The sequence below is a fragment of the Fringilla coelebs genome (genome assembly GCF_963513975.1).
Source record: "Fringilla coelebs genome assembly, chromosome: Z".
NCBI classification, from domain to species: Eukaryota; Metazoa; Chordata; class Aves; order Passeriformes; family Fringillidae; genus Fringilla; species Fringilla coelebs.
In genome coordinates, this window is record NC_140031.1 from 22787471 (window position 1) to 22809057 (window position 21587).

Here is a 21587-nt window from a genome sequence, read left to right on the forward strand (position 1 = left end):
CTGAGAACAGAAAAAAGTATCTGCTCAGCATTGGAAGCCCCCCATTTCCCTCACAAGTCTGGACAAAATACAATGCAGTCCTAGTACTGGGACCACCCAAACCCAGCACAAAGCATGTGCCATACCCTCCTCCACAGAGATATGTGTGTACTGATCCCGGAAACGTGGGCAGGGGAAAGGACCTGCCACAGCAGGAGGGGATTCATGCAGCGTGCCAGTGCCAGTGACAGCAGCAGGGATGTGCTTCGGGCAGAGAAGGCTCTAACTGCACTGGGGAGCAGGAGCTGCACTCTCGGGTCCTCCCCTGCTCTGGGGTGGACTCCTACTGCACATGCACAGCTTGGCACTCCTTTCTGCTGTGGTCATTGCCACACCGACCTAGGGGACTGAGAATCCTTGGTTTTCAGGTGAAGCTGAACTCTACCAAAGCACCTGAACCCCACGGGGCTACCAGGATCATTCCTCACAAGTGCTTCAAAGATTTCCAAGGCTCCCCAGCTTTCACACAAACTTTTGTCTCCTGATTGACACAGATCCAGCCCCAGATGAGATATTGTTTGCCTCTGTGATTATGTCATAGAAGAGAGGGAGGGCAAAGAAAGAAGCAAAAAGCCCCAAAAGATGATAATTGTTAAAATGATTGCAGGGAACGAAAATACATGGTTCTATTTCTTCACCCAGTAAATTTCCATATTTCATGAATTCTCTTAGAATCTCAGCAGAAAGCTTTAGTTTTCTTTTCAGTTATCTCCACAGTAATGATGATAATCCCCTGTGGCATGAACAAGGCAAACGCAGATGCTGGCTGTTTCCTTATGATTTATACAGAGAGCTACCAGTACAGTAGCATTACATCTGCTTCCCATTGAAAAAAAAATTATCCTTCTTATTGCTAAAAACAATCCTCATTTTGTCTTTTGACTGCATCTAGAGTTGGCAATTAAGAAATTTATCATCTTTAGGAAAATACTTCCTTTCAGTGGACATGGTGGGGAAACCATTTTTTCCCCCATGAAGTTGCCTAGAAACCACTATTTTTGATCACAGAAACCCCAGAGTTGCAAGATCTATTATTATGCCAAATCTGAACAGAAGCTAGTTTGCTGGATGAAACTTCTGGAAAAAAAAAATCATAGATCAAAATTCAGTTCAGCAATATTGAGAAACATTTGATTTCTAATTTCCTTTTGCATAATATGAAACAATTTGATAGGAAGCAATTTCAAAACAGGAAGCTGAACTATTCTCTTCAGAAACAGAACATTTATGCATTATCCTCATTTAAGTGGTCCCTTTTAAGTGAATTTTAATCAAAAAATGAGGTATTTGCAATATGAGTTTGACTAAATGATATTTTTCAACAGAAAAGTGGCATATGTTCTCATCAGTTCAGTTTTCATTGAAGTCCCATGGTGTAAGGAAATTTTCCATCATGCTGTGTAATCTCCACAGTAATCCATGTGTTTTCCAGTGTAATGAGAAACAATATTTCCTTATTTCCTTGGCATTGTGTGCTTGAAGGAGAGCAGATACATTCCTCTGTGACTCCATTTGAAACTTTTGTACAATCAGCAAAGGTCCTTGCCTTCCAGTATAAAAGGCCAGGGGCTTTGCAGTGGGCTTTGGAAATAATAATTTTTAATTTTTAAAATTATTCTCACTCTTCTATTCCCAGGCAGAACCTGGGTCCCATTGTGCTCATCAGTATGCTGCAAGGGCTTTTTATGCTAATGCATTTATGAATGGAAATGGATTACATGAAAGGAGGAAGAACTTGAGGGAAAAGAGCTTTTCATTAGTGGACATGGAAAATTTGGAAATGGAGGGCATTTTGAAGGAAGATGTTTCTGAAGTGGTGAAATAATGTTCTATGAAATTGTTCAGTAAAACACAATTCTTTCTGAAGGAAAATACATGGATTTAAGAAACCTGGCACACTCACATGAGCATTCAGTTCCATTTGACTCCAAATCAAGTTTCATGTATACATGTACCTATTTTCCTTCAGGAAGGTCGTAACCTTGAAGAAACAAATTATCAAACAAATGAGAAAAAACACACCAAATTTTTTGTCTGCTTCTTGCCAAAGTAAAAGTGATAGCAGTTGAAATGCTTTGAAGTAAAAGTGAAGACAGAAAATTAGGAATGTTAGATATTAAGTAGGCATAAAGGATAAGGAGCTTTAAAGATCTCTTACTAGTGGACAATTATTCATTTGCAGTTTGTCAAAGCAAACTGGTCTGGAGCCAGCAAACTCAGTAGCTAATGCAAACTAACCCAGAAAGCAGACTTCAGCAGTTTAGGGAAATAAATGCTGGAGTGGCTTGTGGGAAAAAGAAGTACGTGGCTCCGTTCTCCTGTATGACCTTGCCAGTAGGCAGCAGCCTAGGAGGAATGAACAACTGCACCCAGGGGACTGCAAGAGGAGGTTTAGGAACTAAGCCAAGAAACACAGCACATTTACACCAGCAAGTTAACTGGCAGAGTGAGTTACAAAAATGGTTTTTTTATCTGACTTCCTAAAAAAAGTGACACTGAGGTAATGCTGCATACACAAATGCCTGTCCAGCTTCACCGGAGAAGCTTCAAATGCCACAGGCAAATTCATACACATCTGACAATGACATTAACATCTCAGATATATTTGAGTTCCTCCAAGTCTAATAAAAGCAGTGGTGTGGAGGAGAGAGACAATCTCCCCGTCCTGATACTGCTACGAAGTGCATCCAGCCCTTATTAGACACCAGAGAGTCAGCACAAGGTGGGCACTTCTCCAATGTCCCATTAGTCTTGAAAATCCAACCACTGAACAAAGCAACTTAGGGAATCTAATGCTCTAGTCTCAGTGCTCGGGGACCGAACACATGAGAAAGGGGCTTCTCTTCAAAACCCAGGGAGTGACTCTGATGGCAGTGGCGCATGTGATGAAGAATGGGAGGGCACAAAGCATGACAGTGAGGTGTGAGATCCCTAAACCACTGTTCTGTTGAAAAAGAAACTCTGGAGTGGGGTCCCATTTTGAAGAAAATGAATCCACAAAATGGTGCTGACAAAATCTTTGTTGACAGCTGTCCAGATCAAGATAATACACCTATGTAAACAGGGAGAGCAGAAAACCAGCCAGGCTTTTTAAAGGACATGAAATATCAGACAGAGATAAGTAAATCCCTTTCTCATGTACAATATTTACTACTACCCTCCCAGGCAGAGGCTGTTTCTAGCTATGGTTAACCACTTTCCCTCTCACGTCCCTTGGGAGTTTCAGGTGCCTCCATTCACTTGTGACAAGTCCAGGGACCTCAGCCCTCAACCAGCCCCCTGCTCTCATTCCCACACCAAGCACTCTGGGACTGCCACACTCAGCGGAAGAGAGCTCAGCAGACCCTTTGATTGCTTCTTCTATCTCTATATGCAAGGAAAAGCAACTTCTTTAGCCCTGGGAGATTTAGAGATCAAGACTTTCAGCTTGTCTGAGGTACAGATGTCTAAAATGATGCAAGAATCTCCCAATTTAGCACCTCTCCCTCTTGCTCATCTTACTGTACCTACTATAAGCCAAATACTTGTGCACAATTAAACTTCATTTTGCATTCAACTGTGATTGCTAATTACATGGTTTGCAAATCTACACTTCTTATATAGATTCTATTTTTAGCTTCCTGAAATTTCCAAAGTATTGCCAGCATGTTAGCCTTTGTGAAGACAATATCCGGAGTTTCTTACCAGCCACATGTTGTAAGGAGTGTTGATTGCTTTGTCCTGGACTGTCTGCATAGTGCTCAAACAGTGAAAAAGCGCTGGGCACCTTCTCTAAAGAGAGAGTGGTATCCATTGCAGAAAGTAACCTAATTGGAAGAAAACACATATCTGTCCATGTAAATCCTTTGTGGTATAGCATAGTTTTCCAACAGCCAGAAGCAAAGACTATGTGACATATTCTGCTTTGAATATTTCCTGGGAACTTGAGGACAGCATACAAGGAGAAGCTGTCTCCCTGATTTTGAACATTTACACCATACTGCAGCTTCAAATCAGGAGCACAGTGAGAGTGCTCATGGGTCTGTTTACACTTAACCCATGAGAATGTGAAGATGTGGAAGTTCTCAGCAAGACTCTCAAGAACACAGGGGTTTAGGCTCGCTAATGCAATGCCTTTAAAGGTTACAAACCTTAGAGCTAACTACGGCAGCTGGCTCCAGAGATGAAATGTAAAGCAGCTGCTTGTGGCAAGCTAAAAAACATGAGAGGGAAGATAGATTCCACTTAATTAGCCTGTATTTGCTGGGTTCATTATATTTAAAAAAACCCCAAACATTTTTAACCCTGGGACAGAAGCAAACTCAAGAAAATGCAAGAAGTTTTTTTTTCAAGGCATCTGAATTTTATATTTCTCCCCCTCATTTTATTTCACTCACTGAAGTAGTTAATTATGACTAATCTTAACAAAGTACAACAAATGTAAAATACACTTTTTTTAAGAAAACCATGCATTGTTAAATAGATTTGTTCTTAACCTATTTTATATAGACAAGTATTATGAGACTAAAGTAATAACCAAGCCCATGCACCAAGCAGAATAAACTTCATTGTGTAAGTAAAAAAGTAAAGATCAAGTGGACAGAGAGGCTTGGGAAATTGTTTTGTCCCGTTTTACCTGCTCTAATCTTATGCAATAAACTAAATGCAGTTACGTGGCCAGACAGTTTGACTTGCAACAGGTGAGTCCTGATTTATAGTTCTAATTCTGGAAATCTCTAGAAACCTTGAAGGGGTGTTTGGCACATTCTCTTCAGATCGCTCTGCCGGGGTTGTAATTTGACTGCAAACTGAAACCCTGGTGTCACTGTTATACCCCAGCTGGTGTCAGCACACATATCCCTGTGTGGCTGAGGCAGTGCTGACAAGGGTATGTTTGATATGCGCTGCACAGTGCCCAAGCCCTCTGGGAAGAGTCAGGGGTGGTGGACTGGGCAGTGCAGTTTTGGGTGCTTGCACGGGAGAAGCCTGCAGCCAACTGCTCTGAATGTTTTCCCTTTACCATAGAGAATTTTTGGGGGGAATATGGGCTTATGGTTGAACACTTCTCTCATAAAAGATGGGACTCACCAAAATAACCCCCTTGAGAAAATCCCACATGGCAGAGAACTGTTTGTGACTGTATGCATTTGCTGGTGTGTACAGGCAGATGCAGTTTTGATGAGGCATCAGCCCTGTGACACCCCCTGAATCAGGCAGTGCTTGTGGAAAGCCATAGGAAAACATCAGCTCATAGTCTCCTAGCCAGGTTTTGAAATCTACTTTATCTCATTTTTCTGGAGTTGTGTTTAGAAACTTAGTCAGACTACCTGTGTTGCTTTGTGTTATAACCTTTCAGAGACTAAGTGATACAGAACCAGACCAGTGAAAAAAGAAACGTATCAGTGGTGTGTCTGGTCAGTCTAAAAGGTGGAAGCATAGTCACAATGGTTGTTATATATGTATGCATAGTAAAAACTACAAGGAGCGTCTGTTTAAAAATGTCTATGTAAAGATTTAAAATTGAGCTGATGTTTTTACGCGCTATTTGTTTAATTAATGTATTACAGAACATGTGCAAAACACTTCAAAACCAGTCAGTTACAGAAACAAGTATAAAGCTGCTTTTGTGAATGTCATTATTTGCAAGGTTTATAAAGGTAGCTCTGATTACTAGCAGTGTGTTTTCAAAAGCTCACTAAATACTAAATGAAGCATCCAGCATGCTAGGCCTAGTACTCACTACAATGCACTTAGCCCATACTTCATGTACCTTTTATTCAATTCTTTAGATGACTAGAGAAGGGAAAAGAAATGTGTTAACAGTTTTCAAAACCCCTGAAGTGTTGAAAAGCCAGTTATGGTCATCTAACAGTCTTTCTACTCTCCACAGACAAAAACCACACAGCTTTATTGACTTGAAGTTGTGTGGAATACTGCTCATTCACACTAACAGAGAATTTATTTCCTTGGAAATATTTCATTTCAAAGCTCTGGCTCGGCAGGGTATTAGAGTATAAATCTCATTTTAAGTGCTTGAGGGGTCAGTATTCAATATCTAGATTTAAAGATGGAGCATAATCAAGTACTTTCTAAAACCAGGACTTTTAGAGAAAGAAATCACTTAAGAATCACTTAAGAATAGTTAAATCCAAATTCTGGCTGAAATGTACTTCATAACTTCTTATTACTAGAAGCCATGTGAGATTTTTTACTTATGGAATGAGAGTTTGTCCCATGCCCCGGGAATCTTCAGATAATGTTTCTTGGCCTGTGAACAAAAAAGTTCCTGTCCTTTATCACTAACAGAAGGGAGCAGGGAAATACAGTAATTTTCACACTCCCACAAAAGAATTACAGATTACAAAGTTATCTTTTTGCCAAAGCACTGATCCTCACAAAATCAGGAAAATAATCTAGATTTTTCAGCCGCCCCAAAATCAAATCAACCACAACATTCACTTGGTTACAGGATACTGCAATATTGTGTGGTAGAGAGCAGGGAAGAAAGCCAAATATTGGCATAATTTCTGTTGGTGCTGGGGCATATGTGGGCTGGACACTTGTATTTCGAAAGCTGGCTTATTCTGCATGAGTGATCAGTCTTTAGACAGTAATTAGACCTTTCTATTTCTGGCATTCCAAGATAGTTTATCTGCAACTTCCAGGCCACATGCTAATTCCATAATAGGGGAAGATTATTATCCCAGAAACTCCATCCTCTTTGAGACTGGTAATACACTTGTGGAGAGAAGAAAGGGCTGTCACTCCCTTCAGGACAAGTCTTGGAGCACAAGAACAGTATTGGAGGACCCAGGACCAGCAACACCCTCTGAGAAAAGTTTAAGACTAATGATTGTATGAGTTAGTAGGTCCAGTCCTGCAGATTCACTGGAGGTGTTTTTAACATCCAGGAAGGACCATTGGAGCCACACACACCACATGCACTGCCCTCAGCCTATCTCATTGCCATGGTTTCACCCCAGTCAGCAACCAACACAGCCCCTCACTGTTTTTCAACAGTAATTATTTATCACAGCCTCAGTAATTTGAGTGCATAAATACTGTCCATCTGCTCATTAAAAAACACCCCAAAACCAAGGACAATACACAACAAATAACCCTACAGCTCAGAAACAATTTTACTTTTCAATTACATTTTCTTGTTTCAAAGATCACTTTCGTGTTGTTTATTATGATACATAATATGTATTTTATTTTTCATATGGTAAAATACCTAAATACTCTAACATCTCTTACTTCTCAGTTACTAATTCTAGATGTATTATCAAATGGTGTTTTCAACTTCTTAAAAAATGAACAGGACCATTTTACTTGCATAAGTCACATTTTTGTCCTGTGCATCCTCTATACAGCTCTCTCTGAGAATCCCCACATCAAAACCAAGTGATCCAGCAGTTTCAGAGTGGACTAGCTGAGCTAGCAGGATTTATCTATCTTAAAAAAAAAAAAATATTGAGACTCTAGATACATAAGTCCTTTCTTAACTAATATCATAAAAGCAACAGCATGAAAGCCAATTCCACTTACATTTAGGAAAACAAATCCATCCACTTCATCTGTTTCTTTTACTGTTGTCTCCAAAGTTTCCTTTGCTGAATCAACCGTTTGCTGGAAATTTACCATCTGCTCATACAGGTACTCCATTTTCATCTTCTTCACTTCCTCAAAGTTCTCTGATTTCTCATCATATTGTGCTACCACTTTCTTAAGCATCTCTTCATTCTGTTTTTCCAATAAGTCTGCATTTTTCTTACAGTTTTCCTACAGGATAAAATGACAACATTTAACGAATACACAGAAATTCTCAATTACCCATTCATGAGCCATCCACCATATTGATTCTGGCACATTGACAATAAGACAATTTTATTTCTGCAGGCAAACTCCTCTGGGAGAAATATCTCTAGAGAAATACATCAATAACAACAACAGCTTTTTTTTTTAACTGTTAGGGTTTAAAATTAAACTTTAATATTTCATCACTGAGATAGGATGTCTGACCAAAAAAATAGCTAAAAAATGCATAGTTACAACTGGAGTTAATACAGTTCTCAAGGCTTAAGAATTTGGGCAATCAGAATTTAAGATACTGGCCAACTAATTTAAATGCTTTGCATGGGATTCTAAATAAAACACTGTGTGAGCTTTTTATAGGCATAAACAAAATTAAGGGAACTTTCTCCTTCAGTGTTTGACAGTTACTTATTCTGCTTTGCAGTAATGTGCAAAAAAGCAATCTTTCTCTTCCTCCAAAGTTAACACCTTCCAGTGAACCTCCAGAGAAGTCAATTTGAGGACTGGAGCAGCAGCCCATTTTAGTGGAAGCAATAATGCTGCACAAATAGGCAAGCATATCTTAGAAGTAATCCTGTAGAGGAAAAGAAAATTAGTGTGATAAAACACTGGACTTACCTCAACTGAGTTAAATCGCAATTCAATATCACTCACAAACTCTTCAATCTTCATTGACTTTTCTTCCAGTGCTGTTAGCAATTTACTTAACTTATCCTGAAATTTAAAATGTTTCAGTAACTTAGGCAGGTTATTTTATAGACTTTTTACACAGAATTTATTTTAGGTGAATATTTTTCTTTTGCCATGAGCCACCATTGGAACAATTGCTAAGTAAGTTCAAGTACCACCCTGGCTGCAAAGACAAGCACAGAAATAGCAACAGGAACAGTCACAGAACTGTTTCCAAACCAAAACAAGTGAGCTCAGTTCGATAAGGCACTCTGTCCATACAAGCTGTTGAATGTTATGAATTCCACTGCAGCTTTGCCAGAGAGTGGGGGTACTCAGAGCCTCATGAGTGTCCTTGAGACATCACAGGAACAAGCCCATAAAAAGGAAGATAACAAAGGTAGTTGTGAGGGCAATAGATTATACTGTGTCATGGCTTTTAAAATTAGAATTTGAAAGATAGGTATCTGTCTCTATATAGATAAATAGATACACCTTTACGTAGGTGTATGTGTATATATGTAATTCCTATAAACAAGAAGTCATCAAAATCACTGTTTGAGTTATCTGGAAACAAAAGCAGTCCAAAGCACAACAGACATCAGAGACAACTCAGAACTTTTTTTTAGTGCTTCTTGACCTTTTATGAAAATAAGTTGCTCAATTGCTCTGGCACAATTCATAATTTATAAAAACACTAAGTTTTAATTTGATGGCATAAACCTATAAGGAAGGTTATCTTCCTTTGTAACAGCTTCTTATTATGGCAAAATTTTACAGCTAGATCTGTAGAAAAAGAGCACAAGACTTTACATTACTTAGAAATGTGCCATTGGAGAATACAATTGAAAGCGCCCTTCAAAAATATTGAGGGAAATCATCAAGATTTGGAAACCAATTTCTGTTTGTCAGCATGAACTATAAAATCTGACAAATGCCACCCCTAGCTCATTTAATTTACTGTGAAGCTCTGTTCTCACAGTTTTCATGCAACAATAATTTTTAAAAAATTAAGAATTAAAAATCATGCAACAAGCATTTTGCTATATTAATGTTTTCTCAGTAATTATACAAGAGACATACAAATGCAGTCTCAAAGTAACCTGAGCCCTGAGTGTTAGAAATCATGTGAAGCCAGGCCTGTGTTGCAGCCAAATTTGATACTGGCTTCATATCCGTGCTCCAAAGCCAGGGAGTGATGTCATGGGATGTTTATTTGCAGCTTGACTCACTGTAATGCGGGTACATTTGAGGGGTGGCTGGGATCTGTGACTTTATTGCTGACTTACCTGTGCCTTGTTATCACTGCTAAGTCAAACCTGAATGGCCATATATAAAAAACAACTCTACATCTGAGCACCATGGAGATGGTTTGCAAGTACTGATAATTGAAACTGTTACATTGACTCCTACTTTTGATTTCTCTCTTCTGCATATGAGATAATATAATGTAAATACCACCAATACAAGCCCTTCTGGAATTTCAGTAAAATGACATGAAATCTATATTCCTGTCAAATTAACATGTGCAAAAAAGAGACCTCACCTTTCATTTACTGGGGTGAGAGTAAATAGCTGGTAATCAAGAAAGAAACATCTGTATGACATGTTCACTTGTACATGAGCAGATCTGATATTGGAGAAATGATGTATCACATACATGTTGTTTTAACTAGCAGAACTGTAATTTAAGGAACAATAGTTTTCACAGAAAAAGCATTTTCACTAGTATTTATAGCAGTGGACCAGTTTACTGAAATGGAGGGCATTTTATCTATTAGGGGGAACAGCTTGGATATAAGACTTTATAAACTCTTATCTGTGCTGACACCACAATGCTATTGCACAGATCACAGAATGGTTGGGGTTGGAAGGGACCTTTATTTCCCATTTCCTTGTCATGGGCAGGGACATCTTCCATTAGACCAGGTTGCTCAGAGCCCCATCCAGCCTGGCCTTGAACACTTCCAGGGGTGGGGCATCCACAACTTCTCTGGACAACCTGTTCCACTGCCACATCGCCCTCACTGTGAAGAATTTTTTTCCTAATTTCTAATATAAGCCTTCCACCTTTCAGTTTAAAGACATTGCCCCTTGTCTTGTCACTAGATGCCCTTGTAAAACCTTCCTCTCCAGTTTAAGGCCATTTTGCAGATGAAAGTGAATGGAACAGAAAATAGGTTGGCACTTCAACAAAACTGTGCAGGGTGATTTGCCTAACATCTCCAAGCAACTAGCACATGTAAGTGGGACAGGGAATGCTTATGAAGATACCAGTCTCCACATACGGAGGTTTCTGTACCTTGTCAAGTGAAGTGAGCTGCTGTTACTGAAGTTTTATTTTCATAGAAACAACATTCTTCCCATTTCTCCCCCTACATATCAAAACCAGAACAAACTTATACAGATAAGACTGAAAGATGGAAGGTCTGCTAACAACTACATATAAACAAGGCCATTCAAATTTCTGAGTAAATTAAAACACCAGCTTAGCAAGTCTAGGACTCCAGAGAATACCTTAATAAGATGGTCTCCCTTCAAGATCTCCAACAGGTGCATAGGAATAGTTTTTATTTAATGGATACTGCATCTTAGCTTCCGGGCTGCTCTTGGAAGCCTCTCCTCTTGACAATGCAAGAGAACTGGAGAAATTAGACTTAGTAGCTTCTTTTTTTAATCCAAATTAATACTTACCTTCATCTTGGTTGCAGCATCATCTAGTGTTGTGACTTCATGGTCTTTATGCTCTCCAAAAAGCTTGTCAATAGCCGATATTGGGCATTTGCAGTGGTAACAATAAGTGTCTACTTGTGCTTTCTTCAGTTCTCTTTGTGGGCTCTCAACTTGAGGAATGTTTGTTGCTGATTTTTCAGGATACATCACCACAAAGCCTGAATCTTCAAACTCAACAGGAGTTCTTTGTTCTGGCTCATTAACAAATTCATAACTATCAGCAGCATGATCAAAGGAATCCCTATCTTCAAATAATAGTTCCTCGTGTGTAAATTGAGATGATATTTCATCTTGCAAAAGCTCTTCTTGTGTAATCACATCATAGTCCATTGACTCAGCAAAATCTTCATAAACATCACCGTGCTGCTCCTCTCTTTGCAAGTCTGGATTCTCTGTTTGCTGAATGGTAGGAACACAGGACAGATGTTCCTGAGTAAACTGATCATCTACACTGTCTTCAGTGGGAGCCCTGACATATGGAACATACTTTTCCATTTGAGGAAATGCTGTTCTATCTTGTGGTTCTTCCTGCTGAGTACTAGCTTCTTGATATGTAGCTCCCTGATAATCCACTTGATGACTGTATCTTTGTTGATTTGGCTGCTCTGGAAACTCATCAGTTCTTTCTACTGGTACATTTTCTTCTTCTCTTTGTTCAGTAGTATCAGTTCCTGCACCTGAAAGAACTGTTTTGCTTCCAAAAGGAATGGCATGTGTTGGCTTGCAAATTGTTGCTTGAATGTTGCTGTCAACCTGGAACTCGTCTCTCTCCATAACAACTCTTTCTGACAAAACCTCAGTTTTGACATATTGAACATCAACAGATCCCTCCTCCTGCTTATTCTCCGAACTCCAAACCAAAATTCCTCCACTAAAAGACTCGTCTTCTGGTATCTGATCTTTCTGAGGCCCTATGGCTTTACTTGGAATTTCATCTTTAAGAATGTATTTTTCAAAATATATTCCAGTTCCATCATCTGTGTCTGAATTTCTGCTAGGGAAAGAAGCATTAGAATTACCACTTTCTTCATCAGAGGGAGTCTCATCCTTTGTCTTTTCTCCTACTGCTTCTGCATAGAGGTCCTTGTATAAAAACGATAGAGCAGGTGGCTCCTCTAAAAGCTCTGGGTTAACTGCAGCAACAGTGGTAGGGAACAAGAGAGATCGTTCTAGCACTCCTTCTTCTGAATCGAAGAGTGGGGTCCCCGGTGACTTGCATTCATCTTCTACATTTGTAATGCTTTTACTGCTAGAATCAATTGATTTCTGCAGTGGTAAAGGTTTTGAAGCATCTGCGTAGGATTGCATTTTGCTTTCTCCTTTTATGGTACCATAAAAGACTTCATCCAGGTCCTCAAGTAAGGAAAACTCTTCCAAAGTATCTACCTCAGTACTCTCTTTAAAAGATTTGGCTTCTTCCACAGATTCATTGGGGTCTTCTGTCACAGGAGACAATGAAATTCGTCTTTCAAATTGTGGCTTAATTGGCGATTTGTCATCAATCAATGTGTATTTTTCAAAATAATCCATATCAGCAGTACCATTATTAGGATCCAACTTTGCACAATTATTGTTTTCTGGCAACAGGAAATTTTCTTCTTGAGTTTCTTCAGTTTCCTCATCATCATCCTTTTTGACCAATTCTATTACTTCATAGCTTGCAGTCTTTCCCAATACAGAGCTTTCTGAAATTTCTGTGGTTCTTCCAGAAGTTAGGGCTCTCTGGCCATCCTCAACTGATTTTCTTCTAAATGAAGGATTTGTTTCCAAGTATTCTAATTTATCAGGCATGTGTTTACTTTCTTCTTGATCAACAGAAGAAATATGTCTAGGTGCATGAATATTGAGTATTTCATAACCTTCTGAAATGATATTAAATAGATCTTTTTGTTCAGTAGTCTCCAGAGCATGCTGGCTGTCTTCTACAGCACTTGCATGTTCCATTTCTTCTTCTTCTCCTCTCAGGTAATGTTCAGGCACTTCAGACATTTTGCCTACCTCCAAATGTTGCATTCCTTCAATTTTTGTAGGGTTTAAAGTACTGGTTTCATGCTCCAGAAGTTTATCTGGACCTTGATTGTCTCCTACCAGAGATGGTAAATCATATATCTGTGTTCTGGGACTAGTGTCTGAGGACTTCCTGGGAGAAAATTTATTTGACACTGATTCAGAAACTCTAAATGTTTGTCCTTTAGTCTCTGTCGTCCCATGAACTTTAAATTCTGCGCAACTTCCAGCTGGGAATTGCTTTGATCCAAAATCAGAAGCTTCATTTGGAGTCAGCTGAATTCCTTGTGTGTCCACTTCTGCAGCCCCTATTGGACTAATTGAGCCAGCTTTCACCTCTTCTACCAGCCAGCTAGCCAGCCCAAAAGATGGAATATCTGGGTTCTGCTTTTCTTCAGAACTTGAGCTAAGGGGCTTTATCTCTGCTGAGGAAAGGCTACCTAATTCACCAGAATAATGCTGAGTTTTGTGTGTCACAGTTTCATGAACAAGGGCTGAAGAAACAGCTCTCCGATGCTCCAAGGTTGTATGCTTTTGGTCTTCAAAACGTTGCATTTCACGTATATGCTCTCCTTCAGTATAAATGCCTGAAACTTTGTCAGATTGCTTTCCAAGCACGTCTGCTACATCAGATAAAGATGATGGAATATTTTGTTTCTCTTCATCATCAGTGAGAGCCACCGATACTGGCTTTTCAAGTTCTGACTTTCCAGGTAATTTATGAAAAGGTATAAATGACTCTGATGACACTGCTTGCTGGTCTGCTACACCAGTCACCTTTGACTCTGTGGTCACAGACCTTGGCACTCTCTGTACATCAGGTTGCATTTCTTGCTCATATTGTTCAGTAGTAAATTTGGGGGAACTTCTGAGCTGGTCTGGAGAAAAATATATTGTGTCCAACAAAGAAGATTCTGGCTTGTCTTGGTCTTGCACTTGAGACATACTCTCCAAGTGCACTGTCTTTAAGCTTGCTGTTTCAGGTGAACTGAGTTGAATTTTTTGGAACTGTTGTTCATTGTGTGGTGGAATTACATGTTCACGGTCTGATTGTATGGGCTGGGTAATAAATGGCTGCATATTTTGATTTTCTTGTTTTGCAACAGACTGTGTGGGAATCATATATTCAGAGACTGGTTTTGAATACGGTGGAACTTCTTGCTGGCATGTTTCATCACCTGAATAAAATGGAACTGAAGGTTCAGACTGCAGTTTTGAAGGTACAGTCAGGTAATCCTGACTTTCTAGAGTTTCTGTTTTATCTGTAGAATATGATAAATTTACTTGTTCAGATTCTAATTGTGTAGCTGTGTGAAAGTAATGTGGAGTCTCTTCTCTCTCAGCTTCAGATAAAATTTCACATTCAGCCTCTGACTTTGTAGCTACAGGCAAATGTAGAAGACTTTCTGTATTCTCTGCTTCTTTTCTTGCAAAAAAGGACCCTGGCTCAGGCAGAGCAGTTTGTGACTGTTCTGTTTCACAGCTGGAATAAGATATATCTAAATGTTTGGGGGGTGAGCTTCCAGTTACAGGTGAAGACTTTGGTCTTCCTTCAGGGCTTGTTTCAGAGACAGTGTGTGAAGCACCCAAAGGTACAGGCACTGTTTGTTCAGTAAGAGATGAATATGGTTGAATTTTGTGGCTGTCTGCTTCCTCAGTGGAAAATGATAAATTTTGTTGTTCAGTTTCCAGCTGTGCACTTCGAGATGAAGGAGCACCAGTGTCTTGCTTCTGTGAATGTCCTGCTCTCAGTGGGGCCATTTCATGCTTTTCTGCTTTGTAAGTAGGACTTAATAAATCTGATTGTTTGAAGTCTGGTTGTGCAATTCCTTGCTCCTCAGTCCTGACAAAGGTATGTGCTGCAGAAGGTGTTTCGGGCTGCTCTGTTTCAACATCATCAGAGGACTGCAAACTCACATGTGGCTGTTCTGTTTGGACCTCATCCCTCCACTTTGTTTCACCAGTGAAATATGGTTTCTCTGGATGCTCCAGCTGGGCAGTCTGTGGTTGATCTGCCTTGCCACAGGAATATGATAAATCCAGTGGCTTTGCTACACAAGTCTCTGCTTTGCCAAGAGAGTATGACAAATCTGGATGTTTTGAATTCAGTTTTTCTGGTTGCAACTGCTCTGATTTTCCTGTGGAACATGAAACATCAGAAGGAGTGAACCCTGCTTGTGCAGCGTCCTGTTTTTCTGATTTGCCAGAGGAATACAAGAAGTCTGGGAACTCCCCTTCCACTGGGGGTGTATTTGGTTGCTCTTTCATGCCATGAGGACTTGAAAACACTGGTTGCTCCAATTTTAGTTGTACTATTTCCTCTGGGTGTAATGTACAACTTCCCCTCTCCTGTTTGACCTCCAGCTGTGCACTTTGTTTTTCTTTGCTAACAGAAGAGGACAAATCCATGTGCAGTTCTTTGCCTGTAGCATCCACGACATTTGCATGTTCAGACTCTGGTAGAGCGGCCCATGATGGCTTTGTTTTGACAAATGAATGCAACAAACTCTGTTCTTTCAGCTCTGGCTGAGTTGTTTTATGAGGTTCTGCTGTGCCAACAGAGAATGACAAGTCTGCATATTCTGAATTTGCTTGGGAATTTTGCAGTCCTTCTGTATTCTCCATAGAGCACTGCAGCTCAGGGGGTTCTGCCTTCATTCCTGCATCTTTCCGTTCCTCCGCTTTTTTGATAAATGATGAAAATTCATTTGTCTTTTCTTGCTCTGGTTGAATCTTTTCTTGCTGTACTGTGCCAGTGGAATGAAATAAATCCAGGCACTCCAAATCCTCATCAGCAATTTGAATTTGCTGTGTTTCACCAATTGAACATGATAAATCCATTATTTCTGCCTCTGGCTGTATGATTTCACGGTGTTCTAATGTGCCAGCAGATAAATCTGAATGGTGTGATTTTGCATTTAAAGTTTCTTGTTCTGCCTCACTGAGAGAATGACATAATTCTAAATGTCCCAATTCTGTCCATGCTTTCTTGCCTTGTGCCTCTTTTTTGAAAGAATGCAAGAAGCCTTGCTTCTCCTCTCCAGCAGTTTGTCCTTGTTCTGTTGTGCCAGGCCAAGATGACAGATCTGTTTTTTCTAATGCTGGTTGTGTAGTTTTTTGTGGCTTTCCTTTATCAATGGAATGCAGTGAATCAGGATGCTTTGGCTCTGCTTTTAACATTTCTCTTTGCTCCATTTTTCCACTCAGGGATGGTGCATCTGGAACTCTCTGTTTCTCCTTTGCAGCTTGTGAATGCTCTGCTCTGCTGACAGACTGTTCCTCTTTAGAGCATTCCACAGCTGTGTGCTCCGTCCCTCGTTGCCCCACTTCCCTGGCCACGGGTGCCAAGCTTGCCTGGCCTGGCTCCAGCTGCTCAGGTGGGATTTGCTCCATTTTGTCATGACCATACAATGCACCTGGCTTCTCTGAGCCCAGCTGGATTGTTTCCTGCAGTTTGTTGAGGGAATGTGCTAGCCCAGGGTGTTCAGGTTTCAGCTGTGATGTTTGCAGCCCTCCTACTTTGAAAACAGAGTAAGGCAAATCAGAATGTCCCTGCCCTGGTTGTGCCATTTCTGTTTCCTCTGCTGTACCCACAGAACGTGACAAATGTGAATTTTCCACTTCTGGCTGAACTGTTTTCTGTTCCATTTGTCCAAAGGGATAAGTTTGCTCTGTTTCTTGTACTGTTTGTTGCATCTCTGTGTTGTCCAGACGAGATATCAAATCAGTATGCTCCACCTCTGGTGGTATCATTTCATCATCTGGCCTATCAATGGAATATGATGAATTTGGTTGTTCCAAGCCCTCCTGGACATGTTCTGAAGTGTCCCTCTTACTGGGAGAATGCATTAACTTTTCTTGCTCTAACCCCTGCTTTGTGGCTTTCTGCTGCTTTTCTCTGCCAAAAGAAAGTTTTCTGTGTTTTTGATCCAATGGTGCTACTTCTTCCTGGCTTGTCTCACCAGTGGAATGTGACAAATCAGGATGCTTCATTTCCCATGGTGCAATTTCTGTATGTTTTGACTCTATTTGTGCAGTTGCTGGAGAAGCTCTTTTTTTACCTACTTTAGGCAATTCTTGGTGTTTAGACTCAAACTTTTGAGTTGATTGTTCTTTGCCTTTACCAAAGGAAAAGGATGAATCTGAATATTTTGAATCCAGTTGTGAGCATGACTGATTTGGGTATTGAGATTCTAGTTCCATACTTTCATCTTCTGCTGCTTCACTCAGGCTTCCTTGTGAATCCAAATGTTCTGATTTTTGCTGAGTTTCTCCCATAGTGTACGGGAGCTCTGGATGTCCTGACTCCTGCTGCACAATATCAACTTGTTTTGATTCACCACTGTCCCATGAAACATCTGGATGTTCCACCATTACTGGTTCAGTTTCTTGTTGCTTCAAATGGAATGGTAAGGTTGGTTTTTCCAATATTTTTTCTTGCTTGTGAGAGGAATACGGCAAATCTGGATATTCTGAAGTTATTTCCATTTCCAGTGGAGCTTCTTTTTCAGTGGAAGAAGGCAAAAATGTTTGCTCCAGCTCTGGATGTACTATTTCTTGTTGCTCTGATTTTTGTTGTACAATTTCCTTCTCTGTTTCTGTACTTACATAAAATGTTTTTTCTGGATATGCTGGCTCTGTTTGCATTTCTTGCATTTGTTTACTGAACGAATATGGCAAGGATGGATGCACTAACCCTGGTTGAGCTATTTCTTGCTGTGCCAAATTAATTTGGTCTATGACCTGTGGCTCCTCTTTACCCAGGCTTTCTGAAATACCTGAACACTCTGTTTCCAATTGCACAGCTTCTTGTTGGTCTGTTTCCTGCTGATTCACCTCTCTTTGTACGTTATCTTGTTCCATTTTGCCAAAGGACCATGAAACATCTGGCTGGGGCACATTCAGTGGTGGTGTTTCCTGTTGCTGAGTACCAGCAGTGGAACAGGAAGGAAAAGACTGCTCCTGCTCCATTTGTGTTGTTCCCCAGGGCTTTGCTCTGTCAGTCATTCGTGACGACAAAGTTCCGGACTCAACTCCTGCTTGTGTCGCTTCTCCAGTGATAAATGAGAAATCCCTCTTTTCTGAAACTACTTGTGCATTTTCATGTTGCTCTGCTTCACTAATGAAACATGATGGCTCTGGACCTTCTAAGTTTCTCTGTATGGCTTCTTGTACCATCTCTCCCTGAGAATACAGTGGATCAGTTTGTTCCAGCTTTGGTTGCAATTTTTGATGCTCTGTTTTGCCAGTAGAAGATGTTGTCTCTGGCTGTTTCATCTTCAGCTGTGAAGTTTTATTTTTCTGTTCTTTTCTGGTAGAATGTGGCCAAACTGGATGCTCTGACTGCAGCTGAGTAGTTTCTCCTTGCATTGCTGTGGCAGAGGAATCCAGCTTACCTTCAGACTGTGAATCCTGCTGTACAGGCTGTGGCTGTTTTCCTTTGTCAGTTTGTGACAATTCTTTCTCCTTTGTTTTATTAATGGGATACGGTAAATCTGAAAATGCTGTTTCCAGATACCCAGTTTGTTGTGTCTCAGCCTTTCCAGTAGAATCAAATCTTTCTGGATGTACCAGCTGGAGTTCTGCAGTGTTTTCTTTTCCTGCTTCCTCCATCAAACATGATAAATCTGAATGTACCTGTGCAAGCTCTTCTTTTTCTTCTTGTTTTTCTTTTTCAGGGGAATAAGACTGTTCCAGTTCAAAAGGACTGAATTCTTGGCTTTCTGTTTCTTCCCTGGAAAGCAAAACCTGATGTTCATTTTCCAGCTGTGCACTTTGCATTTCCTTGGTTAAAGAAGAGTCTGGATGACCCATCTCCAGTTGTGCACTTTCTGATTCCACCATTTTTTTTCTGGAATATGATGGATCCTCAGATCTATCATAGCTGGAGACCTCTGCCTCCAGCTGTGCAGATTCTTCCATTTCTTCCCTGGAAAAAGAAAAGTCTTCCATTCCTTCAGCTTCTGATTCTTCCATTTCTTCCCTGGAAAATGAAAAGTCTGGATGCTCCATCTCCAGCTGTGCACTCTCTGGTTCTTTTGTTTCTTCCTTGGAAGAAAATTCTGGTTGTTCTGTCTCCAGTGGGGATCTCCCTGATTTTTCTCTTTCTTTTGTGGAAAAAAGCAGTTCTGGATAGTCTGAATCTGGTATTGCACTCTCTGATCCCTCTGTTTCTTCCTTGGAATATGAGAAATCTGGAAGTTCTGTCTCTAGCTGTGCACTTCCTGGTTCCTCTATTTCTTCCCTGGAAAAAGAGAAGTCTGGATGCTCTATCTCCATCTGTTCATCCTTCAGTTCCTCTGTTTCTTCCTTGGGAGAAGAGAAGTCCAGATGCTCTGTCTCCATCTGTATTGTCTCCGATTCTCCAGTTTCTTCGGTGGAATATGAGAGGTCTGGAAACTCCATCTCCATTTGCCCACCTTCAGCTTGTTTGTTTTCTTCAATGGAAAAATCAGAGTGATCAAAATCTACTGCTTTATTTATAGTTGAAGTTTTCTGTGTTTCTTCGGTTTCTGTATGAACAGGATATGAAATGCCAAAATATTTGGAATCTATATTTTCAGGAATTGGTGGTTTTAATTTAATTCCTTCCTTCTCTGTTTTCTGAAGTGAAAAGTCTTGTTCAGATTTTGTTTGGTTCTCCAAATGAACATTTTGAGTTTCTGAAGATGGGGTCTTTTGACCCTCTTCTCTTTCAGCTGAATACGTTAGACCTGAAGTTGCTGACTCTGACAGTGCAGTTGATGATGGACACTCAGTTTCTTGCTTCTCTGTTTCATTTCCAGAACATGGTAAAACATGTTCAGACTCAGACTGTGCAGCTTCTGATGACTGAGGAATAATATCTTCCTGTCTTATTTCAGTTGAAGTGGAATATTTGGATTTAGCTGATGGAACATCAGGTAAGTAAGAATTCTCTGTTTCCCTCTCAGGATGTTCTGACATAGATTTTGTAGGCAAAATATGCAGGGAACTTGGTCTATCTAATTCACTAACAAAATCTGCTGAAACAGACTGTAGTGCAGAATTAGGCTGAACTTCCTGCTTCTTCACTTCATCCAGATGATCTGATGCTGTCAGCAGGGATTGGTCTGGCTTCTTGTTTGCATTTTCAGCTGAGGGAAGCAGCACTTGTTTCTTGTCAGACTTGAGTGGTGTGGAGGTTGTTGACTCTGTTATTGATGTTCTGGCCGTGGCTGAATGACTTTGCTGCTCCTTGGCTTCTTCTTCATCCTTCAGTAAATGTCCTGAAACCTGATTTGGAGTCTCTAAAAGAGGTTGCCTCTCTTTTCTTTCTTCAAGTTGAAGAGTTGATTCTTTCATTTTATAAGGCTCAATATTTTCAGATGAAACATCATTTCTCTTATTAAGCTGTTTTTCAAGAGGTGATGTTGGTGAAGAAAAGCTTTGATTTGCTTGTTCTGCGAGTTGTTGTCTTTGCTTCCTTCTTCTCTCTGAAGGCGTTTCAAGAATTTTACTTCTTGCTCCCTGGAAATGTTTTGGATGTGCTGAGAGTGAACCGAATTTCTGCAACCTTTCCTTTACTGATGTTTCAAGGAGCTTTTCAGAATCTCCTGAAGCTGAGCTACTTCTCCGGATTTTGTTTTTCTCCAATGTTTCAGGGGCTGGCCCAGTCCCTCCAAAAATTGAGTTGAACAGCTGGATTCTAGCTTGTACTGGTCCTCCAAGAATTGGACCAACTTTTCTCAGTCTGCTCTCCCTAAATATTGATCTTATTGGAGCACGTTTTATGGGCTCTTCTGCGATATTCTCTTGATCTTCTTTGTTGTCCAACATTTCCTCATCTGTGTCTTGTGCTTCCACCTGCTCTACATTCAACGTGGAGGCTTGCACATCTCCTAGAACAGTTCTTGGTTCTTGCCTTTGCATTCCAGAAGAGTCACGTTTTTTGTTGCACTGTCCTCCCTTTGGTCTTGTAGCCTTTGGCACCCTATTTGAAGATTTGCGTGTCCTTTTCCGAACAATCTTGCCTTCATCCATAATAAAGATGACTTTTCCTGGAGGAGAACCTACTGGTGAGCTTTCCATACTGTAAAGATCAGAAGTTGTACTAGTTTCTGAGGTCCAGGGAGTAGAACATCTGCTTGAGCTGGTTTCCCAGGTTATTCCACTGTCTTCACTTTGGCATGTTACCATAGAAAAGGAAGGGTTAGTCATGATGTACTGCAGCTTGGGTTTCACATCTTCACTTTGGATAAGATCTTTTAAACTACAAACAAAAGAACAATAACAAAAGAAAGCTGTAAAAACACACAACAAATTAAATTATTGGAGGAAAAAGCTGCATTTATTCATTAAATTAAAAATGGTTTTCAAAGTTGTAA

The 21587-nt window shown here is 40.2% G+C and overlaps 1 protein-coding gene across 1 annotated transcript in view; it reads right to left on the reverse strand.

The window, feature by feature from the left end:
- CMYA5 (cardiomyopathy associated 5) overlaps positions 1–21587 on the reverse strand; it is a 45584-nt gene that overhangs the window by 16188 nt on the left and 7809 nt on the right. Inside the window, exons 2-6 of the mRNA XM_084224552.1 lie at positions 11197–21472; positions 8452–8547; positions 7567–7800; positions 5789–5811; positions 3724–3845 (exon numbers count right to left, since the gene is read on the reverse strand). Coding sequence (XP_084080678.1) covers positions 3724–3845; positions 5789–5811; positions 7567–7800; positions 8452–8547; positions 11197–21472 — 10751 coding nt within the window. The remainder of the gene's footprint in view (positions 1–3723; positions 3846–5788; positions 5812–7566; positions 7801–8451; positions 8548–11196; positions 21473–21587) is intronic.